The sequence below is a fragment of the Drosophila navojoa genome, chromosome 5 (assembly GCF_054131105.1).
Source record: "Drosophila navojoa isolate 15081-1374.11 chromosome 5, UAZ_NAV_1.0, whole genome shotgun sequence".
Lineage (NCBI taxonomy): Eukaryota > Metazoa > Arthropoda > Insecta > Diptera > Drosophilidae > Drosophila > Drosophila navojoa.
In genome coordinates, this window is record NC_142893.1 from 24080525 (window position 1) to 24105685 (window position 25161).

The following is a 25161-nucleotide window of genomic DNA, read 5'->3' on the forward strand; positions in this document are numbered from 1 at the left end:
CTATAAGTAGAGCGCACAAAACAGATTATATTACAAACTGATGGCCAATGCTCTTTTATATAGCGAAGGACTAAGCAAATGACTATTTCATCTACAATCTATTCAAACAATTAATATTTACTATTCCCTGCTAGCCGCAGATTCGCTTCAAATGCGGTATTTTATACATCGACGAAATAGCACTATATCCAATGTATCACATTTCCTAATTAATAATTCTTGCTTTTAATCTGTTGGCGTCAAGACACAAATGTGAAGCTTCAGTTATTTCTAAATGAAAATTACTTTTTATTAACGTATTTTTGATAGCGGCGTAAACTGAATGCTGTGGGTGTATTGTTGCTGTTTAGCTTAATCGTCGCTGGACTCAACGTTCTCCGTTTGCAGGTTCTTGAATGTGGGCACGGGCACATATGTGACCAGTGTGTACAATTTGTTGGGAGAATCCTCATCGTCATTGCGGCGACGTGCCAGACGCACACGCACGCGGAATGGCGTCGATCTGTGGAGCAATGATATAGTATTATTAGTATTTAAGGGTGGGAGTGTTTATCGTATGTGTGGACTTACCTGATACCCTTGGACCAGATGTGCTTGTTGAGGCGAGTGTCAATACGAACATCATTGGTGCCCATCTCGCGCGTGGCAAACTTGCGGATCTCTTTGATGGCGCGCGGCGCACGCTTCTTAAAGCCGATATTGTGCACACGCTTGGCCAAGTGAATGGTGCACTCACGGGTGACAACTTCGGTGATCGCCGACTTCTTGCGTTTCTCGCCCTTGGTCTTTGCCATTGCTATTGCTGTTCAGTATCCTGTTTGAGGAGAAGCAATTAGTCAGTTTTTGATTAAATATTAAAATTTAAATTGTTTGTATTCCAATCAAAACAAGAGCAATTTACAATCGGCCTTAAAACCCGTACAGCACTTTGCACACCACAACATTTTGGTAGTCACGTAAAGCATTTTATGTGCAGTTAGTATTTTCATACATTTCATTGCATTATTATTGGTGTAAATTGCGATGTTTTGTGATTATATTCCGGGTAATATGCAAAAACCCACCTATAGGAAATGAAAGCTTGACGTAAAAGAATCTGACAGCTGTCCAGTGCTGACAACGTCTCTGCGCGAAAAGTGTTGGTAAGTATTACAAGCAACCCTGGGAATATGACAGCCGGCGGCACAGCTGATGTACATAAACAATGCTGTTAACTACGTGTAAATATTATTAAATATATTTTTGTTTTGTTTATCATCTGTAACGTAATACTAATTTTAGTGCAACTGCTGACTGTCGGGCTGCTGTGGGGTGTGACGAATCCATTTATACGGCTGGGAAGCCAAGGCATTGAGAACGTTAAGGACACGGGCTCCAGATATCAAAATTTTCTTGCCGAGCTTCGAATGATCGGCTCACGTCTACATTATTGGATACCATTTGGACTTAATCAGTGCGGAAGTCTGCTCTATGTGTGGACATTACGAAGCGCTAATATTACTATAGCTGTACCGCTGGCGAATTCACTAAGTTTCGCGTTCACAGCTATAACTGGGTATCTGATCGGCGAGCAACTGCCTGGCAAAAGTTGTGACTGCTAATTTATATATTCTATTTTATTTATATTTATGATACATACCTTGTCATTTCAGAAATTATCATAGGAACTGTGCTAATATGCTGCGGCAGTATACTTATGATATATGATAAGTTGATACAGGAACAGCAGATGCAAAGTATCGAATTTAATTAGCCATTCGGATTCGATTGTACTTGAATGCAAAAAAAAAAACTAAACATCTGAATACAAAAAAACTGCAATACGGATCAAGATCTTTGTATGAATAAAAAACTTTGTAATGTTAGTGGTAGCCCGCGATTTACAATTGATTAAAAGCTATCGATAACAAGCTTTAGCATTTATTAGTACGATAACGTAGAGTATCCATAATTTAAAACGATATCTCCTTTTTTGTAACTAACATTTATTTCCCTACCCCAAGGCAAAATGGTATTTAATATGTAAATACAACAATGCGAATATTGCAAGCCAATTGTAATTATATTTTACAATGCTTTATGCACCGCATCGACGAGTACCTCCATGCTAGCTATGGGTGTCTGTGGCGTTATGCCATGACCTAAATTTGCTATGTAGCGTGATTTGCCAAATTTGTGAACCATATCGGTGGCAAGCGTATGTAATTCACTGGCATCACGGTACATATCCTGCGGATCGAGATTGCCCTGCAGTGTTATATTAGGTCCAACTGCTGCACGCGCCTCCACCGGATCCACTGTCCAGTCCAATCCAATGACATCGTAGCCGAGTTCGCTTTGCTCTTTAAGTGAATGTCCAGCACCCTTGGCAAAAATCGTCTGGAAATACATTCGATCAAGTTATCAGAGAAAAGGGCAATTATGGAGAGGTACTTACTAATGGCACGGTAGACACAGCTTTCTTGGTTAAGCGATCTACCAGGTCGTCGCGTATTCGACGCAGAAAGGGCACCGACCAGACCAAAAATTCTTCCTTGGTCAGATGTTCGGCAGACGATTCAAAGATCTGCAACATTTGAGCGCCCGCTGCCACCTGCATTTCTAGATAGTCCACTATGACATCTGTTAGCAGATTTAACAAGAGTTTCGAGTCCTCCGGGTAGTCGTATAGCCAAGCCTTTGCCTTAGACATAGTCTTGCTTCCGCCACCTTCGATCATATAGCCCATGAGAGTCCATGGTGCGCCTGTGAAGCCTATCAGAGGCACGCGACCATCCAGCTTGTGGCGCATCATTGTTATGGCATCGCCCACATAGCTGAGGCGGGACAAAGCACCGTCTGGAGTCAGTCGCTTCAGATCCTCAGGCGTGCGAATGGGCTGGGGCAGTACAGGACCTACACCGGCGTGCATTTCCACCGTCAATCCTAGTGCTTGAGGAATAACCAAGATGTCCGAGAAGATTATGGACGCGTCTAGATCGAACCGTCGCAGCGGCTGCATTGTCACCTCGCAGGCCAGCTCTGGAGTACGGCAAACTGTGAAAAAGTCATGTAGCTTGCGGAGTTCCTGAAATTCGGGCAAATAGCGTCCTGCTTGGCGCATCACCCAAACTGGGACACGATCCACGACTTCGCCACGTGCGGCACGCAGCAAATTGTCATTTTTCAATGGAGGGAATGGCTGTAATTGTATTGGTCCGTTGTTGTAATTATTTGCAGTTGTCATTGGCAGCAGCAACATTAAAAACATGAAACGAAGTTCAATTGTCTTCATAGTTCACAAAGGTCAAACTAATTTTTGTGGTGATGTAACTGTAAGAACTATACCACTACCTACCCTAGTGTCTTTCATTTTAATTTCGTATTATTTTTGTTGTTTTCTTAATTATGTGAGGACTGGCTCTATTCTTACTTAATACGGCAAATTTTGATGAAATCTTTTACGAATTCGGTAAGTAACTGCATACGATGAATGTTTTGTCATCGATAGTTTGTGATATTCTGGCAACACCTATGTTTTGTTTATGTTTTAGGTCGCTGCCAGACTGCGTGCGTTGCCGTGATTTGCTCATCGCTAACTAAACTGCATTCGTGTCACCAGCTAAAACGCAGAAACTGGCAAGCACTTATTTTCCTTATTAGAGGTTATTGGTAAAATATGGTTTTCAAGCCGATTTTTATTTTGCCTGTATTTTTTAGATTGTAATTTGCTTAAAACATGGCTGAGGAACAACCAAATCTAGTAGCTGGACACCCACCTGCATGTAAGTGCATTTACAGTTTCTCTTCCATTGCATGTGTATGGGTATGCGCGTGTCGTGTGTGTGAAAGATGCTGAAGCTTTTAATGAAATTATGCTGGATTTTTATAAATTTTGTGTAAGAGTTTATTAGCCAATTGCGAATTTGGAGTCATTAAATTGATGAGTGAATTTTATATTGACCTGAATATCATTGTTCTTATCACAGCTCGCCTCTTGAAGAGGCGATTGCTGATAAAGCGCCCATATACATACATATGTACATGCACATACATGTGTGTAAGTGTTGGCATGTCTTTCGGGCGTTGATCGAAATCTAAAAACTTCTGATGACGTATTAATATGTATTTCTAGTGAAGGCTGGTGGGATGCGCATTGTGCAGCATAAGGCGCCTGCTTCTGAGCGACCAGCTAAGGACGCCGAAGATTGCACGGGTCTAACGGTAAATACTTTAATTTTAATTTTATATAATGTATTACTTATAAAGGTTTTTGTTACAGCAACCAGTCAATGTTAATTCGGCCTCAGTAAGCGGCGCACCTGTTAAAGGTAACACAGATTTTACGCCTGCTGGAGCACAGGTGGCTCATTCGCACAAGCCGCCGGTGGCGGTGCAGCAGAAGCCCCAGATACACATACAACAGCCACGCAAATGAGTAATTCGTACTGGTTATAAGTTGTATTTGATTGCTTTGAGAGCGACCTTAATTTAAATATGCCTTGTATTTTTGCACTACTAATATGTTTGATAATTTTTCATTAATATTAATCATTCCAAATGGAGTTTTGCGCCATGTTCTTACACTAAATAAAAGGTTTTATGGGTTAATTTTGTAGATAAAATCGGCGATATTCTGTGTCGATAAGTGGTATGACGTTTAGAATTCCCAAGTGCTTTTTGTGGCAGTAGTTCGTTTAAATACAACTAGTTGTAGTGAGAAACTGCCCCACTGAGCTTCGGTGGTCCGGGGTGCGGACTTCAAATCCGTAGTCGATTAACGTCGAAGTGGTTCGATTCCACCTGGGGGGCGAACAATTACAATTTAAAGTGATTCCTTTTTTTATTATTTTATTATATTGTTTGTCACTCTCCTGTGAATATGTAATTTCATTGGCAGAATACTAAACAATATGTACTAAAAAATACCGAAACATACAATTTAAGGCAAAGATTTGCGGCGAATTCGATGAAATGCGCGAATGCCTTTTGAGTTTAAAAGAATTTTAACTGATATTTATTTCTATACATATATTGCATTTACTTTAGTTGGAGTCATATATTTTAATTGGCTGCCTGGAATTTATTTATTTCACAAGTCATTTGCGGTCTTAACTATCCAATGCCTCAATACAGCCACATCAACGTAAACACCCGGATAATTCGTCTGCGCACAACCATAGCCCCAGCTCACGATACCTGCCAGCAGTCCTTGAGACACCATGGGACCTCCTGAGTCGCCAGTGCAAGCATCTTTATTAGCAGCTGCTGCACAAATCATTTCAACGCCCACAAAATCCCAGCCATAGCCGTATTTGGCGGATGCGCATTCGGCTCGATCAATAACCTGCAGCTGCACCAACTGAAGGCTGCTGGCGTAACTAGTGGATCCATTCTGTCCGGTGTAACCCCAGCCACTGACGGAAACGCTGCCGCCTGCTGCAGCACTCGTGCTGGCCAATGCAATCGCCTTGACGGACAGACTGTAGCTGAGCTGCGTGGCCACCCGCAGAAGTGCAATATCGTAGTGCAGCAGCTGGTCATCGTATGATTCGTGAATCTTGTAGCTGGCGATTGGGTAAAGCGAGCCGCCCGAATTGTGTTGATTGGCGCCTACGCGCACCTGTAGCAGCGTTACGGATTTGTGCTGCACGCAGTGGGCAGCTGTAATGATGATGTCCCTGCTGTAAATGACTCCACCGCAAATGTGTCGTGCGCTCAGCTGTATGGAGACCTGCCAGGGTGCGTTATGTATAGCGAGGTTATCGCCGCCAACAATGCGACTGAGGCCCAGATCCGGGCTCGTCGGCAATGCGAGTCCGCCAAGGAAATAGCCGACCAGCGGCAAAAGTATGAGAACGGAGCTGGAGGCCATGGCGGAGAACACACATGGAAGGCGAGTGGTAACTGAATGCACCTTGTTCTAACGCATAATCACAAGCTGTAAACGTTAATCGCTAGTTAATGGCTTATCAAGACCGAACTAGTCGCCCGGGCAACCGTTGCCAAACAAACAAACTCGCTTCGATTAGCTATCGCATTTTGTATTTGTAAATATTTTGACATTTACTCAGCCAGATGTCTGATTCCCTAGACATAACACCCGAGGAGCTGCATCGCCTGGCGGACGACTGTCTTGAGCTTTTGCGCAAGGAGGAGCTCCACAATTTGCGCAACGATGCTAAGCTGAGGGCAGTAACAAACACCGAGACCTACGAAGAGTTCAAGTGAGTACTCCTCGAAGCCCAGTTACACCTCAAAGTAATCCAACTAAAGTTTGTCTCCCGCAGAGATATTGTTGATGCAGCGCATCTGCGCCCCATCAGCAAGCAAGATAAGGCCAATGTCAAGACCAAGAGCCGCCTCTGGAACTCAGCGGCTCGTGAGCAGTAGGCCTAAACTGTTGCTAATAAAGCATTAATTCTAAACCGATTCGAACATAGTCTTAGTTTATATATTTACCCGAGACAATGGGCCAGCAGAGTTACTTCCGTGCAGCAGGCTAGACCTATACCATTGATCTTGCAATTGGGAAAGAGGGATGCCAAGAGAATAGTATAATGGAATCTAAAGAATGAGTTAGGAGGCAGACACTTGCTGCAAGCAGGAAGCAGCAGCTAAGATTATGGAGCTGTAAACAGAACCTTTACTAGAGTGGGATCCAAGGGATCCTAAACATTTAGGGAAATTTTCAGTAGTTCAGTTAGCTCAGATAGGATGCTCATAATCAAAATAATAAAAACAAACAAAAGTGTATGTGTTTAGACGGGTTTTATTGATCAAAGTTCTTAGACAGAGTTGGCTGCGTTGACCACCCAGGAGCGGAGGACAGCGACGTCAGCATAGACACCGGGATAGTTGCTGTAGGCACAGCCAGTACCCCAGGAGACAACACCGACGAGGACACCACCAGAGACCAATGGGCCGCCAGAGTCACCCTGGCAGGCATCCTTGCCGGAGGCAGCGGCGCAGATCATGGTGTTCTTGATCTGGCTACCATAGCCGTAGGCACTGGAGGCGCAACGGGACTGGCTGACAATGTTCACATTGACGTACTGCAGCTGGGAGGGGATGGAGCTGGATCCAGACGACTGGGTGCCCCAGCCAGAGACGGAAGCAGAAGCACCGTTGGCAGGATTAGAAGAAGCCAGACCGATAGCCTTGATGTTGGAGCTGAAGGACAGGGCAGAGCTCAGGCGGATGACAGCGATGTCGTTGACCATGGTGTTGGGGTTGTAGCCCTCGTGGTTCCTGAAGGCAGCGACCTGGATGAGGGAGCCACCAGAGTTCCAGTAGGTGGAACCGGCACGCACCTTCAAGCTGGAAGCGGACACGCCCTGCAGACAGTGAGCGGCGGTCACGATGATCCTGGAGTTGTAGATGGAACCACCGCAGGAGTGGCCGCCATTACGCTGCAGGGAGATTTGCCAGGGGAAGCTGCCGATGCTGGTGGGAGTGCCGCCAACAATGCGTCCATCCAACTGGGGCAGGAGACCCTCAGGGATAGCAGCACCAAAGGCGCAGGCAACGACAGACAACAGAATCACGAACTTGAACATATTGCTCGTACAATGTCTTAATTGAAATATGCTGGCGCTTATATAGGCCGGTTTGAGGTGGTTTCTATCTTATGGTTATCTCTTCAGACAAAAATAAGTATAAACTATTTTATCAATATCAATTCTAATCCACCGTCAATACGTTGTTTACGTTGTCAGTAGGTATGTGAGTATGTATATACATATGTATGTATGTACATATGTGTGTGGTTGTATGTAGGTATCAACAGTTTTGAGTGGTGCGCAGTTGATTTCGGCTAACGCATAGGAGCCACTCGAAAATGTGGCCACGTGTGTGCGATATGAGTTTCCGGTGAAAACACTTCTCATTTGGACAGTTCTGCTATTCATCGGACACAATTTGAATTTCTTGGTATTTGTGAGCTTCTGGGCATACGTTGTTTTAATGCGCCTGATCGTACCCTGATTGGTAATTCATTCTCAATGCAATGATTAAATGAGGAATGTTAATGTACTAATTCACGTAGTTAATTGAGTATATTGGCATTTTTCAATGCCCATCTTGTTGTCCGTCCGTCCGTCGATGTGTCCGTCTGTCTGTCTGCTCTATATTTATATCTCTATATTTATATATTACTGTACTTAAACGATAAGTTCTTGAGATATAATTGAAAATCAGTTAAATCACTTTTCTAAATTATGTGTATAGAAGTTTTGATCTATTAAGAAAAATCTCTCTTATATTCATTTACTTTCAAAACATTAAACATATAGAAAATTACGCTTTGATCAATTGAAAGTCTATTTCAGTAGACGTTATCTTAGTGATTATGTCTAGAACAGACGAGTGCCGTTTCAAGATACTGTCTGGTATTTTGTGAATAATGTCTAAATCATACTAGTTTGATTAAGAGCTTATGCAATTTTTATTTATTTCAATTTCTATGTATACCCTGAACCCATAGAAAATGGGAAATGGAATTTCGGAAAAAGGCGGAACTATAAAACAAGTAAGAAGACTCTAGTCGAGACTGCTCGACTAGGAGATACCCTGAACCCTCCAAGCTGATATTCTTATCATTCTGCACTTCTTTTATGCACGCACACATACATACACATGCATCCACCCTCACGTGCCTGTGCTCTGCTAACTGCGCAGTAAGCAGCGACTGCGCTTGGGCTGCGCTGCAGTGTGGGCAATAGTATGAGAATTTATTTGATGAATAACTTTTTTTGTAGACATGCAATCTTAATGAAATTTTCAGAGCGTAATCATATGGTCAAAATGTGTGTACATTCTAAAGCACAAGTCTCTAGTACTTGAAATACGTTTTTTACGAATTGGGGGCGAAGGGGGCGTGGTATCCAAAATCTGTTGATTACAAAATGTTTGTATTTATCATATATATATACACAGTAAATCTGAAGTCTCTATGTTTATTAGTACTCCGATGAGGCTCAAAAAACAAAATCAATTTTTCGATTATTCTCGATAAAAAAGTTATCGGATGAGTTATCGAAAAAATAAAGCAAACTCGTACTGCGTATGGTATACACGAGTATGCACAAAAAATTTCAGCTCTCTAGCTCTTATATCTTCTGAGATCTCGGCGTTCATACGGACGGACGGACGGACGGACGGACAGACGGACAGGGCTATATCGACTCAGCTCGTCGTGCTGATCAAGAATATATATACTTTATGGGGTCTGCCACGCCTCCTTCTGCCTGTAACATACATTTCAACAACACCATTATACCCTGATTTCCCATTTTCAATGGGTTCAGGGTATAAAAATAATTCTAGCCATCCGGAACATTTTTACGTCGGAAAAGATCATTATGCTCCACTACTTCTTCATGTCATATTCCTGGGCAAAAAATTAATTAATTAATCTATAATTTTGGGCACCGAGCTCAGCCTTTCCCAGCTCCCAGTCCATCACATAGTCTTAGCAAATCCCACAGTAAGCTATAGCTTTCTACAAATTTAGTGACGAATAACGGGATATTTTTATTTAGGTTGTTGGGATTTTTTACGACCTTTGAAAAATTATTCTTATTATTGCAATATATACGAAACGAGGAACAATAATAAATATATCAGATTTTCGCAGAGGTCAGGTTATCTTCTAGTCGAGCAATCATGAGTTATTTATACTTGTCACGGAATGAAAATAGTTAATTTAGTTAATTTAGATTATCAATAAAGACGTATAGTATTAAAGCCAGATTTTTAAGATTTGGAACGTTTTCTATATCACCACGTTTTCTAATTCCTCGTGGAAATAATTGTTGAGTGACCGATTGATTACCGAAGCTACATGTAACTAACACTTTGGCTGAACTGTATACATTAACATTTATTTTATATACCCTAAACACATTTTCAATGAGAAATCAGGGTATAATGGTTTTGTTTATTGAATATAAAAAAGCCAGAAAGAAAGCTGGTAGACTCCATAGAGTATAGCATATATTCCTGGTCAGGACGACGAGCTGAGTTGATTTAGCCCTGTCTGTCTGCTATCCGGTTGGTCGTATGCTTGGGGGCTTAGATTTTAGAAGAAATAAGAGCTATAGACCTAATTTTGTTTAGGTCCGATGGGAAATCTGGGTATAATGTTTTAGTGAAAAAGTATGTAACAGGCAGAAGAAAGCATCGCGGACCTCTTAAAGTATATATATTCTTGATCAGCACGGCGAGCTGACTCTATATAGCCATGTACATCTGTCCGTCCGTCAGTAGAAATGAGAGAGGTGAAATTTTCATCTACAGTATTAAAACAAAGTATAGCTATTAAATTCCTGATGGGGTGTAAATAAGTATTCCGCAGTCGGTAAAGCCCGACTGCAACGTATTTTCATAAATTGCTTAAATTCTTGCAGGGAAATTTCAGAGCCTTGATCTCAGTGCAATTCCGCCAGCCAATGAATAAAATAGCGCTGTTATAAGACATATAGCATCAAATGACCGTTTAAGCAAACATTAAACATTATAAACTAATGATTCCATCGAAAAATCCGAAACTCGAGCTTTTGGCTTTGAAAATGATGAAATGTATTACATTTAAGCAGACGGAGTTGCGGTCATACTACCAACAACACGGATATTGCACAAAGCGTTCTTTAACTGTGCGTGTGTATTCTGAAATGTTAGGAACTAAATTAAATAAGAAATCCATTAAATACTTTGAGTTTCATGTTCATAATCGGTGTTTATTGAGCAAGGTTCTTAGACAGAGTTGGCTGCGTTGACCACCCAGGAGCGGAGGACAGCGACGTCAGCATAGACACCGGGATAGTTGCTGTAGGCACAGCCAGTACCCCAGGAGACAACACCGACGAGGACACCACCAGAGACCAATGGGCCGCCAGAGTCACCCTGGCAGGCATCCTTGCCGGAGGCAGCGGCGCAGATCATGGTGTTCTTGATCTGGCTACCATAGCCGTAGGCACTGGAGGCGCAACGGGACTGGCTGACAATGTTCACATTGACGTACTGCAGCTGGGAGGGGATGGAGCTGGATCCAGATGACTGGGTGCCCCAGCCAGAGACGGAAGCGGAAGCACCGTTGGCAGGATTAGAAGAAGCCAGACCGATAGCCTTGATGTTGGAGCTGAAGGACAGGGCAGAGCTCAGGCGGATGACAGCGATGTCGTTGACCATGGTGTTGGGGTTGTAGCCCTCGTGGTTCCTGAAGGCAGCGACCTGGATGAGGGAGCCACCAGAGTTCCAGTAGGTGGAACCGGCACGCACCTTCAAGCTGGAAGCGGACACGCCCTGCAGACAGTGAGCGGCGGTCACGATGATCCTGGAGTTGTAGATGGAACCACCGCAGGAGTGGCCGCCATTACGCTGCAGGGAGATTTGCCAGGGGAAGCTGCCGATGCTGGTGGGAGTGCCGCCAACAATGCGTCCATCCAACTGGGGCAGGAGACCCTCAGGGATAGCAGCACCAAAGGCGCAGGCGACGACAGACAACAGAATCACGAACTTGAACATAGTGCTCGTACAATGTCTTTATCGAATCGTGCTCGCGCTTATATAGGCAGTCGAGGGGCGTGCTATCTGTGGAGCTTGCAACTTATCAAAAACTATTGATTAATTTTACGCGAATACAACAAAGAAAATGAATAGAAACAATCTCGATTCCCGCTATTGAGTGGGAAATGTCAAGATTAGGCTGATCGGACCTGCTGCGTACGACACTTAGCTCGGGCTGACGTATCATGTACATGTACTCCGTTACGAGAAATTTTTGCTATATAAATCCTAGGTCTGCACACGACTAAAAACCATTTAATCGAGATGTTGACATTTGTAGCACTTCTTTGCATGGCCGCTTGCGCCTTGGCAGGCACCGTACCGGAGGGTCTGCTGCCGCAGCTGGATGGCCGCATTGTTGGTGGCTACGAGACCAGCATCGAGGATCATCCCTACCAGGTGTCGCTGCAGCGCAACGGTGCCCACTTCTGCGGTGGCTCCATCTACTCGCACGACATCGTGATCACTGCCGCCCACTGCCTGCAGTCGATTTCAGCCGAGCAGCTGAAGGTGCGCGTGGGCAGCACCTACTGGCGGTCCGGCGGCAGCGTGCACTCGGTACGTGCTTTCAGAAACCACGAAGGCTACAACCCCAGGACTATGGTCAATGACGTGGCTGTTATTCGCATGTCCTCTTCCATCAGCTACCGCTCTAGCGTGCGTGCGATTCGCATTGCCGACAGCAATCCTCGTAATGGCGCCGAGGCTATTGTCTCTGGCTGGGGCACTACCAAGTCCGGTGGCTCCATTCCCGATCATCTGTTGGCCGTGAGATTGAGGATTGTTGATCGCGAAGAGTGCGCCTCCAAGGAGTTCAGCTACGGCAGGCAGATTAAGGACACCATGATCTGCGCTTACGCCGAGCACAAGGATGCCTGCCAGGGCGATTCCGGTGGCCCCTTGGTCTCAGGCGATCGTCTGGTCGGTGTTGTTTCTTGGGGCCATGGCTGCGCTGATGTCAAGTACCCCGGTGTCTATGCTGATGTCGCCCACTTCCACAGCTGGATCGAGAGGACCGCTGACGAGCTGTAAGCTAGCTCAACTAAGCTTGAACTGTTCAAACCCCTACAATAAATTGCGCTACAATCTGAGTTTGTTCTTCAATTGTCATTTCAAGTGCTTGTAATCCCCCACTTACAGCTGATAACACCTAGCCTGAGACCCTATAAAAATGCACAGAGAAGCGTTGTAACTCTACCATTTTGGAACTGTACTCGACATGTTCAAGTTCGTGATTTTGTTGTCGGTCGTCGCCTGCGCCTTTGGTGCTGCTATCCCTGAGGGTCTCCTGCCCCAGTTGGATGGACGCATTGTTGGTGGCTCTCCTACCTCCATCAGCAGTTTCCCCTGGCAAATCTCCCTGCAGCGTAATGGCGGCCACTCCTGCGGTGGTTCCATCTACAACTCCAGGATCATCGTGACCGCCGCTCACTGTCTGCAGGGCGTGTCCGCTTCCAGCTTGAAGGTGCGTGCCGGTTCCACCTACTGGAACTCTGGTGGCTCCCTCATCCAGGTCGCTGCCTTCAGGAACCACGAGGGCTACAACCCCAACACCATGGTCAACGACATCGCTGTCATCCGCCTGAGCTCTGCCCTGTCCTTCAGCTCCAACATCAAGGCTATCGGTCTGGCTTCTTCTAATCCTGCCAACGGTGCTTCCGCTTCCGTCTCTGGCTGGGGCACCCAGTCATCTGGATCCAGCTCCATCCCCTCCCAGCTGCAGTACGTCAATGTGAACATTGTCAGCCAGTCCCGTTGCGCCTCCAGTGCCTACGGCTATGGTAGTCAGATCAAGAACACCATGATCTGCGCCGCTGCCTCCGGCAAGGATTCCTGCCAGGGTGACTCTGGCGGCCCATTGGTTTCTGGTGGTGTCCTCGTCGGTGTTGTCTCCTGGGGTCGCGGCTGCGCCTACAGCAACTATCCCGGTGTCTACGCCGATGTCGCTGTCCTCCGCTCTTGGGTGGTCAACGCTGCCAACTCGATCTAAATTGATCGTTCATTCATATGATGTATAATAAGTGAATGATAATATCTGCAATTAAATTCTGATAAAGAATAGGACTTTTATTTTTCTTCCGGGCCTAATTTCGGGACAGTGGGTACAGTGACGCAAAAGCCTTATCGCGTAGAGTCATCGTAGCACTCGTAACATTATATTTTTTTCCCTCGAGACGAGATAAAGAAACGGTTTGCAAATCGTGTAGCCGAAAACTCTTCAGTTGATGTCCATCATCCCATGCGCCATTATCTAATCTATTTGAAGCACGACACACGCCTAGAATTTGAGCTAGTTGATATTATTAAAATATTTTAGAGTCGCGAGTGACTATTCTCATAATATTTGATCAAGCATAAAAAGTATTTTAGTTTCAGCACTAATCAATCATTTTTTACCAACCACCTTTAAAGTGCAAATTGAGGATCTTAAAGTTTTCATCCGTTTGTGGGAATTTATTAGAGGAGAAATCAATGGGTAACATGGTTATCAAAATCTAGCTGTAGAGCTGTAAATAATACTGAATTTCCCGATGCTTCACTATGTCAATTGATTATTATATTATTATAAATTTATTATAATTGTTGATTTTTTTACTCTCCTACCAATAATATCTATGTGTTATCAACAGACTGATTGATATGATATTTTCTACTCATTGAAAACCTGTATAAGATAGAAACCTATCATATTTGCGTCACCCTATATTTGGACATATCCATTTTTATCTGGGTTTTTCACTCAGTATACGTATAATATATAAGAAAATCTCACTTGCAAAGACCCTAGGCGTCGTGTCAAAATATATTAAACCAATATACCTGTTACATTTCGTGAAAGGGTATTTAAGTAGTGTTGAGTGCTCAGTTGGACACGCAGCTCAAGTGTTTGGTATGATTAGTTTTGTGTAAAGATAGAGGAGGTGTTGATCACTGATGAAGATCTGAAATGAAAAGCTACTTCCTGTTTAACAGAAATAAGTTACGAAGTCCCCAGAAAGTACTTGCTTTGCAGATATTATCAAGCAGCATTTATTTATATAATGTCAGTATTCCTCTTCAAAAAATACATGTGAAAATATTGGATTTTATTTTACAATAATTGTCAATGGCAAAGGATTAGGTCTGCTTAATGTTGATACAAAGTAGCGCCCAACTGATAAAATTATTTACTAGACCGAAATTATTAAACTTGATAAGTTTTTTTTTTAATCAATATTTTGCAAAAAAAAAAAAATAAATAAAAAAAAAAATAAATTAAAATAAAATTCCCCAAATTACGATGCCGCTACAGATAATATAGCGTTGTGCGCATTAAAGTTAAAGTTGATCAATTTAGAATAAGTTCAGTGTAATGAAAAAAGAGATACATATATACACACAAATATATCTATGTGAGAATCCCTTAGAAACGCATTTCACACTCGATTATTAAACATCGAAAATAGAGGCCAACACTCAGTCCAAATGGGTGTGTAGGGTTTTCAACAAGTTCGTGCTCGATAGACCGTAGTAGATAGTGGTAAATATGCCAATAAAGCCATAAAAAGTTTATTATAGCTTATGCCCTGTCAGTGCACAATTTTTTCAAATAGCGAATAAGATTGCAGTGATCAGAAGTGACCGACTAAGAATACCTTGCGCTTCTATTATTCCATATTATTTTCTAAAATTTTGTGAATAAGTGCGTAAGGTAGAACTATTTTTATGGGGACGATTCAGACGAGTCCTTACATTAAGTTTGGTTTGGACTACTTATAGGGAAAAACCACCTAGATTTCTTTCTAGTACATACACATTCACAGAATAGTTTTACCCTCAACTACCATTATGACTGCGCTTAGGGTGAAAAGTAACGAATGTTACAAATTTCGAACGGTGTCTTTGACAGATAACGAGCCCAGCCAAGGAAAGATAACCATGGCTAGAATTGGGCGATATTCGCAAAACCCATTGATATTTGGATTGTGACTCTTCAAAACGAAGTATTAGTTCCGTCTAAGTAGCTAGCTGTACAACGCATGACAATAATTTTGAGTGCAGCCATTGACGTAATCATTGAATAAGAGATACTTGGGATTTCCAGTTTAAATTTCCTCCTTTTGTTTTTTTTTTTTTTTTTTTTTTTTTTTGTAAATGTTTGTTGTGGGTGTTTTTTTTTTTTTTTTTTTTTGTAAATGTTTGTTGTGGGTGTTGTACTTATCCACTATTATGAATACCTATATTTAAATAAAAATGTTGAGTTTTTTTTATAAAATCAATATCGTTATCATTGTCACCCAAAACTATACAGAAAAGTCTGATTAAACAACTAAGAAGGCTCTAGTCGAGACTGCTGGACTGGAAATAGCCTGAACCCTCCAAGCTGATGCTCTAATCATTCTGCACTTCTTTTATGCACACATACACGTGCATCCATACGCACGCAACTGCGCAGTACGCAGCGACTGCGCTTGGGCTGCGCTGCAGTGCACTGTAGTGTGGACAATATGAGAAATTATTGGTTGAATAATAAGTAATAAGTAATAATAATAAAAAATAATAAATTCTAAAATGTATTTATTTATCAGCGTGCCCAATTACTGCTTTCTAATAGAGTATTCTTGAGCTGATTTATGGATGATTCAATGCGAATCCCTTATGTATATTTTCTTATTTATCAACATGCCTCTTTTCAAAAGCGTATTCCTGCGCTGATTTATAGAAGAAGAATCGTATCTGTCTCTCGTCATGTTCTTTTTGGCCATTTCAAGAAGGGTATTAAAATTCATGATAATGTCAGAAAGTTAAGACTTTCTTGACGAAACTAATCAAAAGGCTGTAGATCAATCAAAGTGATCATGAAATGCTCTAATATAAATATTAGCCCTTGGGTCTATCAGTATTTAGTTTACAGACAGCATGCAGCGCAGTGTCGGACTTTTGCTGTGCCTGGTGGTTGGGTCCGCTGTGGCAGGCACCGTTAACCTCGCTCCCGATCGCTTCGAGCGGGAGGGTCGCATTGTGGGTGGCGAGGATACTACGATTGAAGCACATCCCTATCAAGCCTCACTGCAGAAGAAGAGCGGGTCCCACTTCTGCGGAGGCAGCATAATCGGCCCCAACCTTGTGGTTACAGCGGCTCACTGCCTGCAGGGCATCAAGGCTTCCAGCATTCGTGTACGTCTCGGCTCAACGCGCTACAACGAAGGCGGGGTACTCGTTGCCGTCGAGAGTCTGGTATACAATGAGCAGTACGACAGCCAGACCCTGGAAAACGATGTGGGCCTGCTGAAGCTAGCGGAAAGCGTGGCCGAATCGGAGAGCATTCGCTACATAGAACTGGCCGAGGTCACTCCACCAACTGGTACTGCGGCCGTGGTCACGGGCTGGGGATCCAAGTGCTACTTCTGGTGCATGTCTCTGCCAAAGATTCTCCAAGCGGTCGTCGTCTCCATTGTAGATTGGCAGCAGTGCGGCTCCGATGCGTACAAATACGGCGACATTATTCGGGACACCATGGTTTGTGGCTATGAGAAGAATAAGGATGCCTGCCAGGGCGACTCCGGCGGCCCACTGGTGGCCAACAATCAGCTAGTGGGTATTGTCTCATGGGGCTATGGCTGCGCCTCCAAGCTACTGCCCGGCGTCTACGCCGATGTGGCTGCCCTGCGCAGCTGGATACTGGAGAAAGCCAAGGCACTGTAGACCAAAATTTAATGCATGATATATGGATATACACAGACTATATATATTTATATTTTCTAAATTTATATTTTATTTGTCATCTGTATGTAAGCGATAAACAATTTTTTCATAATACTCGACATTGATAAAGAAAGCTTGATAAATTACATCAAGTTAAGACAACAACCTTTATAGAAAGAGCTTTTACATAGCACGTGCTTTTATAGCAAATGCTCTTTTGAATAAGCTGAACGTTTTGAAGCTTTTCGCTATTTAAAGCTCTTATTGTTAAATTTTTTATGACTTCTACCACTAACCAGAGAACGATTTTGGGTTTGAATTGAAGAGGCGCGCTTATATTTCAGTAGCTGATTGACTAAAGTGCACTTGTCACTTGTCACATCCCAATACTTTGTGGCACTGTGACCGAAGAGTAACTCACGCACATGTGTATGTATGTATGTACATATGTATGTATATGTGTGTGGTATAGGGACAGCCAAGTTACTCGCGGTATATACATATGTATTTAAGCACCTGATTTAAATGATCGTGAGTTAGCCTATCAGAATGCATTTTTAAAAAATGTAGTATCTGATCAGTGGGCAAAATGGGATGCGATTATCGATCCCTTGCATATTTGTATGTACATATGTACATTTACAGGTGCATGCAAGTAAAAAAAGAGTGTAAAAAATGCAAGTGCACTTGTCAGTGTAGTCAGTCAGCTACTGAAATATAAGCACAATTTAAAGTTGAGGTAGGCACACGCCAATGCTCATGTCCCATGCTTACACACATGCACATACACACACGCACATATAAAGGCACAAAGGCAGTCAAAGGCTTCTACAATGATCACCCCATCATTTGTGAGCATCGCGGCTTCTGCGTACACACAATCATACATATGTATGTATGCATGCGTGAGTAGTTCACAAGATCTACCAAATGCGAATTCGGGGCTCTGAAATCGCTACAGGCAGCAAGAGCTACGCACACAGGCACACAAATGCTCATAATACATATAGTAACGGAGACTGTGTGTGTGCACGCTCGTCGCGAAAGCATTTTCAGTATGAGCACCAACGCTTTCATACCCTTCCCACAAGTAATATCGAAAACATATATACAGATTTTGTACGAGCTTGGCAAACGGTTTGATAAGTTCGGTATACTCTTCACACAGAAGGGAAGGCATGGGTTCTTGCTGAGAAGAAATTTCAATTTTCGTGAGCTGGCAGCTCAGAGCTGCTGCTTGTGCTCACATGCATACACACATATACACATTTGAGAGAGCATAGAGCATCGAGAGAGAGAGAGCAAGGGAAAGATTGAGCATATAAGGATCTTTTGTTCAACATTTGACCATCTCGGTCGAGAGCGTGAAGCGAAATGATTGTGCTTTCGTATATTTTCGTTGCTCGAGCCTAAAAGTAATTCGCCGAGCGAATTCAAAGCAGTCTGGGGTGCTTAAGTCCAAGAAAAAGCGTGCAAAAAGCTTTCCACTAGTTGTCTAGTCTATGTGTTCTCTGGTTAGTGGTCATACAAACCAAATGAAAATACGGGTGCTAATTTGGGTTGCACTTGGGTTTATAACTATGGTTAACTGAAAGAAAAAGTCTTCTTTTTTGTACAGTTATTCGCATTATATTTTACGCATATAACAATATTATGTCCTTATAAATTTATGTACATTCTATTATTTATTTTACTATTGTTACTATTATAATTCACGCAAGTGACATGAGGATATTGGGTTTGTGCAATGTCCGTCCGTTTGTTCGTATGAATGCAACTGATTGGACCGCTATTGAAGCTAGAGACTTGATATTTTAAACATATGTGCCACGAATTATAATGGGATAAATTAAATGTATGTATATATTTGTATATGCGATGGACTTATGTATGCCTATAGAAGCTCAAACCGAAAATTCTCCGTACGGACAATATCTAGTTATCTTTTGTTAATCTTTTGTTATTCTATATATAAGACAATTAAATTCTTAAATCATAGATTATCTGTCAATTTTGACCATTTATATTCTCGAAAGTTTTACACACATATATGTATATTCGTTGCGTACCAAGCAACCTGCTTGAATAAATAGTTTCGGAGTTAGCGATTGGCAAATACAAACTTAGTCATGACTCAGATTAGACTAATACCCGCTACTGGGAACTTTCCCTGTGTATTATCGTGGACCTTATCGCGCCCAATATTGGACAATTTATTGGCCGGCTAAAGAGCCCCGCTGATAGTGAGTAAGCAGGCTCGACCAAATGGCGCTGTTAGTCTTTGGCCAAACATTGAAATGAACAACGCATTGCTCGCAATTGCAGCGCTGTCGGTAGTCTGCAGCATTGGTAGCTGCCTGGAGCGTCCCCAGGGACGCATTGTCGGTGGCGAAACCGTCTCAGCGCATTTTGTGCCCTACCAGGTGTCGCTGCGCAGACGGAATGGCATTAAGAGCGCCTACGCCCATAGCTGTGGCGGCGCCGTCTTGGACGAGCGCACCATCATCACAGCAGCTCACTGCGTCTACAATCGGCTGGAGCAGAGCTTCCTGGTAGTGGCTGGCTCGGACGTGCGCACTGGCATGGACGGAGGCATTGTGACACGCGTAGAGAAGCTAGTGCCGCATGAGCTCTACAATGCCTCCATCACTGACAACGATATCGCCCTGGTCTTTGTGTCGCCTCCGCTGCCCGTGGGCCAGCGCAAGATCGCCGCTATCGATCTGGCTGAGGCGGTGCCCGCTGCGGGCACGGTAGGCAGCGTTTCCGGCTGGGGCCTGACCAAAGAAGATGGGTTCGGCTCTCCCCAGCTGCAGCAGGTGCAGATACCCCTGGTGGACAGCACCGTCTGCCAGGCTGCCTACAACTGGCGACCCATAACCGAGCGCATGCTCTGTGCAGCGGCGCCTGGCGGCGGCAAGGATGCTTGCGAAGGGGACGCCGGCGGACCTCTGGTAGTGGCTGACAAGATCGTGGGAATTGTGTCGTGGGGCGAGGGCTGTGCCCGTCCCGAGTACCCGAGCGTGTACACCTCGGTGCCATATTTCCGCGCATGGATTGCCGAGCAGCTGGCGAAACACGTCTGATTGCCCGCTGATTAGTCGCGGGCTCCATAAAAGAAGCCTTTAGCCTTATCGCACTAGTGTATGACCATTTAAATGCATCCATTAAACTTTTACTATTTCCATTTAATCTTTGATGACCAACGATCGATAAGAGGTTTTACGATCCGTCGGCTTGGGCCCTCTGGGGTTTTTGGTCTTTCAGTCTTTCGGCTATTGTTTAAGATGGCGCACGTGGTACCTTTGCTGCTCGGCTTTTGTCTGGCCCTCGTCTCCTTGGCTGGAGCACTGCCTCTGCAGGACTCCGACTCGGGCTCACCCAACGGCCGCATTGTGGGCGGCTATGAGACGCACATTGCGGTCTATCCGCATCAGATCTCACTGCGGCGCAAAGGAATCACAACTCCCAAGAATGCCTTTACACACTCCTGCGGGGGCTCCATCCTCACCAAGGACACCATCATCACGGCGGCGCACTGCGTTATCGGCTCGGTGGCCTCTCAGTTCAAGGTCGTGGCAGGCACCAGTCGCAGGAATGGCAGCGATGGCATCATCGTCTCCGTTGACGAAATCGTCATGCACGAGAACTACAATCCCGACAACCTCGACAACGACGTTGCTCTGCTCCGGCTGAGCTCGCCGCTACCCTTGAACAACTTTACCATGAGAGCAATCGAGCTGCCCACAGAGCCAACGACCGATGGTGCCATAAGCACTGTCAGCGGCTGGGGCACCACCCAGTCCGGCGGTACGCCATCGGATCAGCTGCGCGCTGTCGATGTGCCCATCGTTAGCAATAAGGTCTGCGACGAGGATTACGGAGGCGGGCGCATCACGGCGGGCATGCTGTGCGCAGGTGTGCGCGGCCAGGGCGGCAAGGATGCCTGCCAGGGTGACTCTGGTGGTCCGCTGATCGTTAAGAATAAGCTGCAAGGCGTCGTCTCCTGGGGCAGATCATGCGCTCTGCCCACGCATCCGGGCGTTTACGCCAACGTCTTCCACTATGTCGACTGGATTAAGTCCAAGGTAACGTTGGCCTGAAAATATTCCAGCGTTGACCGAAGGCCCCCACGAATGCCTCATTTGTGTCACATGTCTGAATAAATTTGTAATTGGCGAACAATCGATTTGATTTATATGTACTTCTTCTGTGCAATCAGCTGCGATTGGGGCCTGAATCCAATATCGGTAGTTTCGGCTGTAACTTTTCGGTAGACGTCTTATCTAGATTATGTGTGCGGCCTCATAAAGTTATTAAGCCTTGAAAAACCCAAACTGCTATTGCACTAAGTATGTTAACTTTTTTATGAAACATGATAATCGTCATATTCATCATCGCCAGAAGCAGAAGCAGCCTCAAAGTATGCAAACATAAAATGCCTTGGATGCGATATTGGAGAAATATATAATCAAAGTTAATCAAAACGTAAACAAAATAGATAAAAATCAAATAATATGGTATACTATGAATACAGTTATTATGTATTTTAATACAATTTAAAATTTAAACAAGCAAGAAGACTCTAGTCGAGACTGCTCGACTAGGAGATACCCTGAACCCTCCAAGCTGATATTCTTATCAATCTGCACTTCTTTTATGCACGCACACATACATTTACATGCATCCACCCTCACGCGCCTCAGCTCTCTAGCTCTTATATCTTCTGAGATCTCGGCGTTCATACGGACGGACGGACGGACGGACGGACGGACGGACGGACAGACGGACAGGGCTATATCGACTCAGCTCATCTGCCTGTTACATACTCTTACACAAAAACATTATACCCTGATTTTCCATTTTCAATGGGTTCAGGGTATAAAAATGGTTTATCCCAATTAAATAAGATTATATTCAGAGGGATTTTGAAGAAAGATAATCAAAATGCGCTGCGCTGCAGTGTGGGCTATATTGTAAGCATTTATTTGTTGTTCTCTTGTTGTCGAACTATCTTCATGATTTTGAAATCGGTCAAAATCTGTAGATTATAAAATCTGTGAATTCTCTAAAAAATGTATAAGCACAGTATGTCTGTTCTACGTTCTACGGTCTTGGAAATACATATATCGAAGGATTGATGAATCATTCAGAAAATGCTAAGGATAAATTAAAACTATTTAACAAGTTTTTAATCATGCTAGATAATTTAAGCAAAAATATAGAATAATTTTATAACACGATTTGCAATGCAAAATATATACAATATATGTATATATATGAAAATATATATAATATACATATTCATATTGCATAAAAAATGCTGCATTAAAGAGATTGGGATACAATTTTTGCAATTTATTGCAGCCCTGTGGATTCGTCAAAACTGAACCTTACTATTAATGAAAATCGAATATACAAGCAATTGATCTGTTTTGGAAACTTATCGTTGAACTTATGGATGTATAGAGCATATCATATCACATACCCCCATTAGCTTGCGGTTGGCATTGCGGAGCTTTGCTATCAGGTCGGACCCTGTACACGAGCCTATCAGAAGTGGCTCAAATAAAGCTAATCTGGCCGAAAATTCCAAAGCACATATAATTGGTAATCAGTTCTATATTTGCCAATCGCGCGACCAGATGCAGAAAAGTAGAGAGAGTACACATATTATGCGGCTTGGCGTGATGCTGCTTTTCACCTGGGCAGGCATTGCATTGGGCTCTGAGCTGCCACCCCAGGGACGTATAATCAATGGCTCCAAAGTGGATATCGCCCGTCATCCGTATTGCGTTTCGATACGTTATCGGCGCAGCAATGAATCCGCTTACTACCACGAATGTGCGGGAGCCATCTACACGGATCGAGCAATCCTGACAGCGGCTCAGTGCCTGGAGAATGTGCAGATGGGCACAAGAATGTGGGTAGTTGCTGGTGCCAATACGCGAAATGGCACCGATGGATTGGTTTATCCCGTCGCCAAATGGGTATTCCATCCAGAGTTTAGCCCGATTACAGCGGACTATGACATTGGGTTGATCCTGCTGGACACGCCCCTCGACCTGAACAACTATCGCATTAGGAAGATTGCGCTGCGTGCCGAGAGACCAGCCGCTGGACGAACTGCCATCGTCGCTGGCTGGGGCTATCGCGAGGAATGGGGACCTTCCAGCTATAATCTGGAGCAGGTACACGTGCCTATCGTTAGCTCTGAGCAATGCAACGATATCTATGGAAAGGGTGAGGTGACTGAGCGCATGATCTGCGCAGGCGATGTGGCTCAAGGTGGTCGCGATGCTTGCCAAGGCGACACCGGAGGTCCACTTATTGTGGACGAGCAGCTGGTGGGTCTCGTATCATGGGGTCGCGGCTGTGGGCGTCCTGGATATCCCTCAGTTTACACCTTTGTCCCGAGTCTGAAGCCCTGGATCGATGAAATGATCGAGCTCGCTGGAGGGCTATAAACTGTTGTACTGATATGCGCTATAAATAAGCTGTTTAATACGATACTTATATGACATTCCATTGCCAGTTAACTGCTTAGTCAATAATAAAACAAGTAAGAAGGCCCTAGTCGAGACTGCTCGACTAGGAGATACCCTGAACCCTCCAAGCTGATATTACTATCATTCTGCACTTCTTTTATGCACGTACACATACATACATATGCATCCACCCTCACGCGCCCGCGCTCTGCTAACTTATTTATTTGTTGAATAACTTCTTTTTTAGACACACAATCTTATTGAAATTTTCAGTCTTTAGTACTTGAAATACGCTTCGTACAAATTTGGGGAGAAGGGGCGTGTTATCCAAAATCTGTTGATTACAAATTGTTTGTATGTATATATATATATATATATATATATATATATATATATATATATATATATTATATATATATATATATATATATATATATATATATAAATATACATAAATCTGAAGTCTCCACTTCTAATAGTATTCCAATGAGGCTAACAAAATCAATTTTTCGATTATTCTCTATAAAAAGTTATTGGATGAGTTATCGAAAAACTCGTACTGCGTATGGTACACACCAGTATGTACACAAAATTATAGCTCTCTAGCTCGTATATCTTCTGAGATCTCGGCGTCCATACGGACAGACGGACAGGGCTATATCGACTCAACTCGTCGTGCTGATCAAGAATATATACACTTTATGGGATCTGCGATGATTTCCTCTGCCTCTTACATACTTTTCACAAAACCATTATACCCTGATTTCCCATTTTCAATGCGTTCAGGGTATAATTAGTTTATTACATAGTAAATTAATTAGCGACGTGCTGAGCACAAGATTACAACATTTTCTTTTGAGTGCTTTATAACCTATTCTGGGTATGCATGGATATTCGAAGACGAAGAAGAGCATTTGCTCTTCTAGTCCTGGCTCTGCTAAATCAGAGCTCAGTGATCATAAAACCTAATATTCATGGATTATTGAATGCATCGGCTTATATTTAACTAAGATACTGATGAGTTGCTACTTGATTTAGTCTAAAGTCTTTAAAACCATTTTTGAAAGCAATATTTAGGTATGTAAATCTTACTGAATTATAAGGCTAAATGTACAAATCTTTGTTCAGTTTGTTAAATTCAAGCACGAACCATAGAATTCCGTCTTGAATACAATATGCCATTGTTTAGGTACTCACTGCTCTATCTAAGTCGGTGCATCAAATTGTATATTTATGTTTATCAAGTTCTCGTATTTTTTCCTTCTGACAGAACAGTCTGACAAAATCATGCATATATCCCATGGCTTTACAAAACTAAAATGAATAGATTGTTTAGCTTCTGAAAATACTACAAATTTCATTTTTTAAGCTGTTAGCGATGAAATAATAATTTTTAAATTACTCAATTAACATACATAAGTTCACACACTTTTCAACTTCA

At 43.3% G+C, this 25161-nt stretch overlaps 14 protein-coding genes and 1 non-coding gene across 16 annotated transcripts; 10 read left to right on the forward strand and 5 right to left on the reverse strand.

The window, feature by feature from the left end:
- Positions 1-264: 264 nt before the first annotated feature.
- Positions 265-1205, reverse strand: RpL31 (ribosomal protein L31). Its single transcript, XM_018103622.2, has 3 exons — positions 1065-1205; positions 571-814; positions 265-502 (listed from the first exon to the last, which is right to left on the reverse strand). The coding sequence occupies exons 2-3, from the start codon at positions 792-794 to the stop codon at positions 352-354; spliced, it is 375 nt and encodes a 124-aa protein (XP_017959111.1). The 5' UTR covers positions 795-814; positions 1065-1205; the 3' UTR covers positions 265-351.
- On the forward strand, positions 1101-2360 carry LOC108653259 (transmembrane protein 234 homolog). The gene is made up of 3 exons (XM_018103621.3): positions 1101-1220; positions 1282-1587; positions 1653-2360. Exons 1-3 carry the CDS (start codon positions 1205-1207, stop codon positions 1751-1753), a joined length of 423 nt encoding a protein of 140 aa, XP_017959110.1. The 5' UTR covers positions 1101-1204; the 3' UTR covers positions 1754-2360.
- On the reverse strand, positions 1886-3506 carry Urod (uroporphyrinogen decarboxylase). 2 transcript variants are annotated; one of them, XM_018103597.3, is made up of 3 exons: positions 3338-3506; positions 2438-3181; positions 1886-2379 (listed from the first exon to the last, which is right to left on the reverse strand). In XM_018103597.3, exons 1-3 carry the CDS (start codon positions 3350-3352, stop codon positions 2068-2070), a joined length of 1071 nt encoding a protein of 356 aa, XP_017959086.1. In that variant the 5' UTR covers positions 3353-3506; the 3' UTR covers positions 1886-2067. The 2 variants fall into 2 exon arrangements, with proteins under 2 accessions (XP_017959086.1, XP_089117089.1); XM_089260963.1 differs by lacking the exon at positions 3338-3506 and having other exon boundaries at positions 2438-3305.
- Positions 3507-3511: 5 nt separating this feature from the next.
- On the forward strand, positions 3512-4544 carry LOC108653263 (death-associated protein 1). Its single transcript, XM_018103625.3, has 4 exons — positions 3512-3644; positions 3700-3764; positions 4115-4203; positions 4262-4544. Exons 2-4 carry the CDS (start codon positions 3719-3721, stop codon positions 4415-4417), a joined length of 291 nt encoding a protein of 96 aa, XP_017959114.1. The 5' UTR covers positions 3512-3644; positions 3700-3718; the 3' UTR covers positions 4418-4544.
- A 161-nt stretch (positions 4545-4705) lies between these two features.
- On the forward strand, positions 4706-4792 carry TRNASTOP-UCA (transfer RNA opal suppressor (anticodon UCA)). The gene has a single exon. It is a non-coding gene; the product is annotated as a tRNA-Sec (tRNA).
- Positions 4793-5018: 226 nt separating this feature from the next.
- On the reverse strand, positions 5019-5854 carry iotaTry (iotaTrypsin). The gene has a single exon (XM_018103614.3). It carries the CDS (start codon positions 5852-5854, stop codon positions 5072-5074), a length of 783 nt encoding a protein of 260 aa, XP_017959103.1. The 3' UTR covers positions 5019-5071.
- Positions 5855-5962: 108 nt separating this feature from the next.
- LOC108653264 (uncharacterized) lies at positions 5963-7530 on the forward strand. Its single transcript, XM_018103626.3, has 2 exons — positions 5963-6206; positions 6270-7530. The coding sequence occupies exons 1-2, from the start codon at positions 6058-6060 to the stop codon at positions 6370-6372; spliced, it is 252 nt and encodes an 83-aa protein (XP_017959115.1). The 5' UTR covers positions 5963-6057; the 3' UTR covers positions 6373-7530.
- Positions 6734-7569, reverse strand: LOC108652897 (trypsin beta). The gene has a single exon (XM_030386814.2). The coding sequence runs from the start codon at positions 7536-7538 to the stop codon at positions 6768-6770; it is 771 nt and encodes a 256-aa protein (XP_030242674.1). The 5' UTR covers positions 7539-7569; the 3' UTR covers positions 6734-6767.
- Positions 7570-10691: 3122 nt separating this feature from the next.
- LOC149091216 (trypsin beta) lies at positions 10692-11520 on the reverse strand. Its single transcript, XM_089260967.1, has one exon. The coding sequence runs from the start codon at positions 11503-11505 to the stop codon at positions 10735-10737; it is 771 nt and encodes a 256-aa protein (XP_089117093.1). The 5' UTR covers positions 11506-11520; the 3' UTR covers positions 10692-10734.
- Positions 11521-11779: 259 nt separating this feature from the next.
- Positions 11780-12636, forward strand: epsilonTry (epsilonTrypsin). Its single transcript, XM_018103627.3, has one exon. It carries the CDS (start codon positions 11812-11814, stop codon positions 12577-12579), a length of 768 nt encoding a protein of 255 aa, XP_017959116.1. The 5' UTR covers positions 11780-11811; the 3' UTR covers positions 12580-12636.
- A 94-nt stretch (positions 12637-12730) lies between these two features.
- alphaTry (alphaTrypsin) lies at positions 12731-13608 on the forward strand. Its single transcript, XM_089260969.1, has one exon. It carries the CDS (start codon positions 12767-12769, stop codon positions 13535-13537), a length of 771 nt encoding a protein of 256 aa, XP_089117095.1. The 5' UTR covers positions 12731-12766; the 3' UTR covers positions 13538-13608.
- Positions 13609-16413: 2805 nt separating this feature from the next.
- On the forward strand, positions 16414-17409 carry thetaTry (thetaTrypsin). Its single transcript, XM_018103613.3, has one exon. It carries the CDS (start codon positions 16447-16449, stop codon positions 17230-17232), a length of 786 nt encoding a protein of 261 aa, XP_017959102.1. The 5' UTR covers positions 16414-16446; the 3' UTR covers positions 17233-17409.
- Positions 17410-19490: 2081 nt separating this feature from the next.
- etaTry (etaTrypsin) lies at positions 19491-20424 on the forward strand. The gene has a single exon (XM_018103611.3). It carries the CDS (start codon positions 19530-19532, stop codon positions 20316-20318), a length of 789 nt encoding a protein of 262 aa, XP_017959100.1. The 5' UTR covers positions 19491-19529; the 3' UTR covers positions 20319-20424.
- Positions 20391-21417, forward strand: zetaTry (zetaTrypsin). The gene has a single exon (XM_018103601.3). The coding sequence runs from the start codon at positions 20391-20393 to the stop codon at positions 21333-21335; it is 945 nt and encodes a 314-aa protein (XP_017959090.2). The 3' UTR covers positions 21336-21417.
- A 1316-nt stretch (positions 21418-22733) lies between these two features.
- kappaTry (serine protease kappaTry) lies at positions 22734-23744 on the forward strand. The gene has a single exon (XM_018103607.3). It carries the CDS (start codon positions 22878-22880, stop codon positions 23697-23699), a length of 822 nt encoding a protein of 273 aa, XP_017959096.2. The 5' UTR covers positions 22734-22877; the 3' UTR covers positions 23700-23744.
- Positions 23745-25161: the final 1417 nt, after the last annotated feature.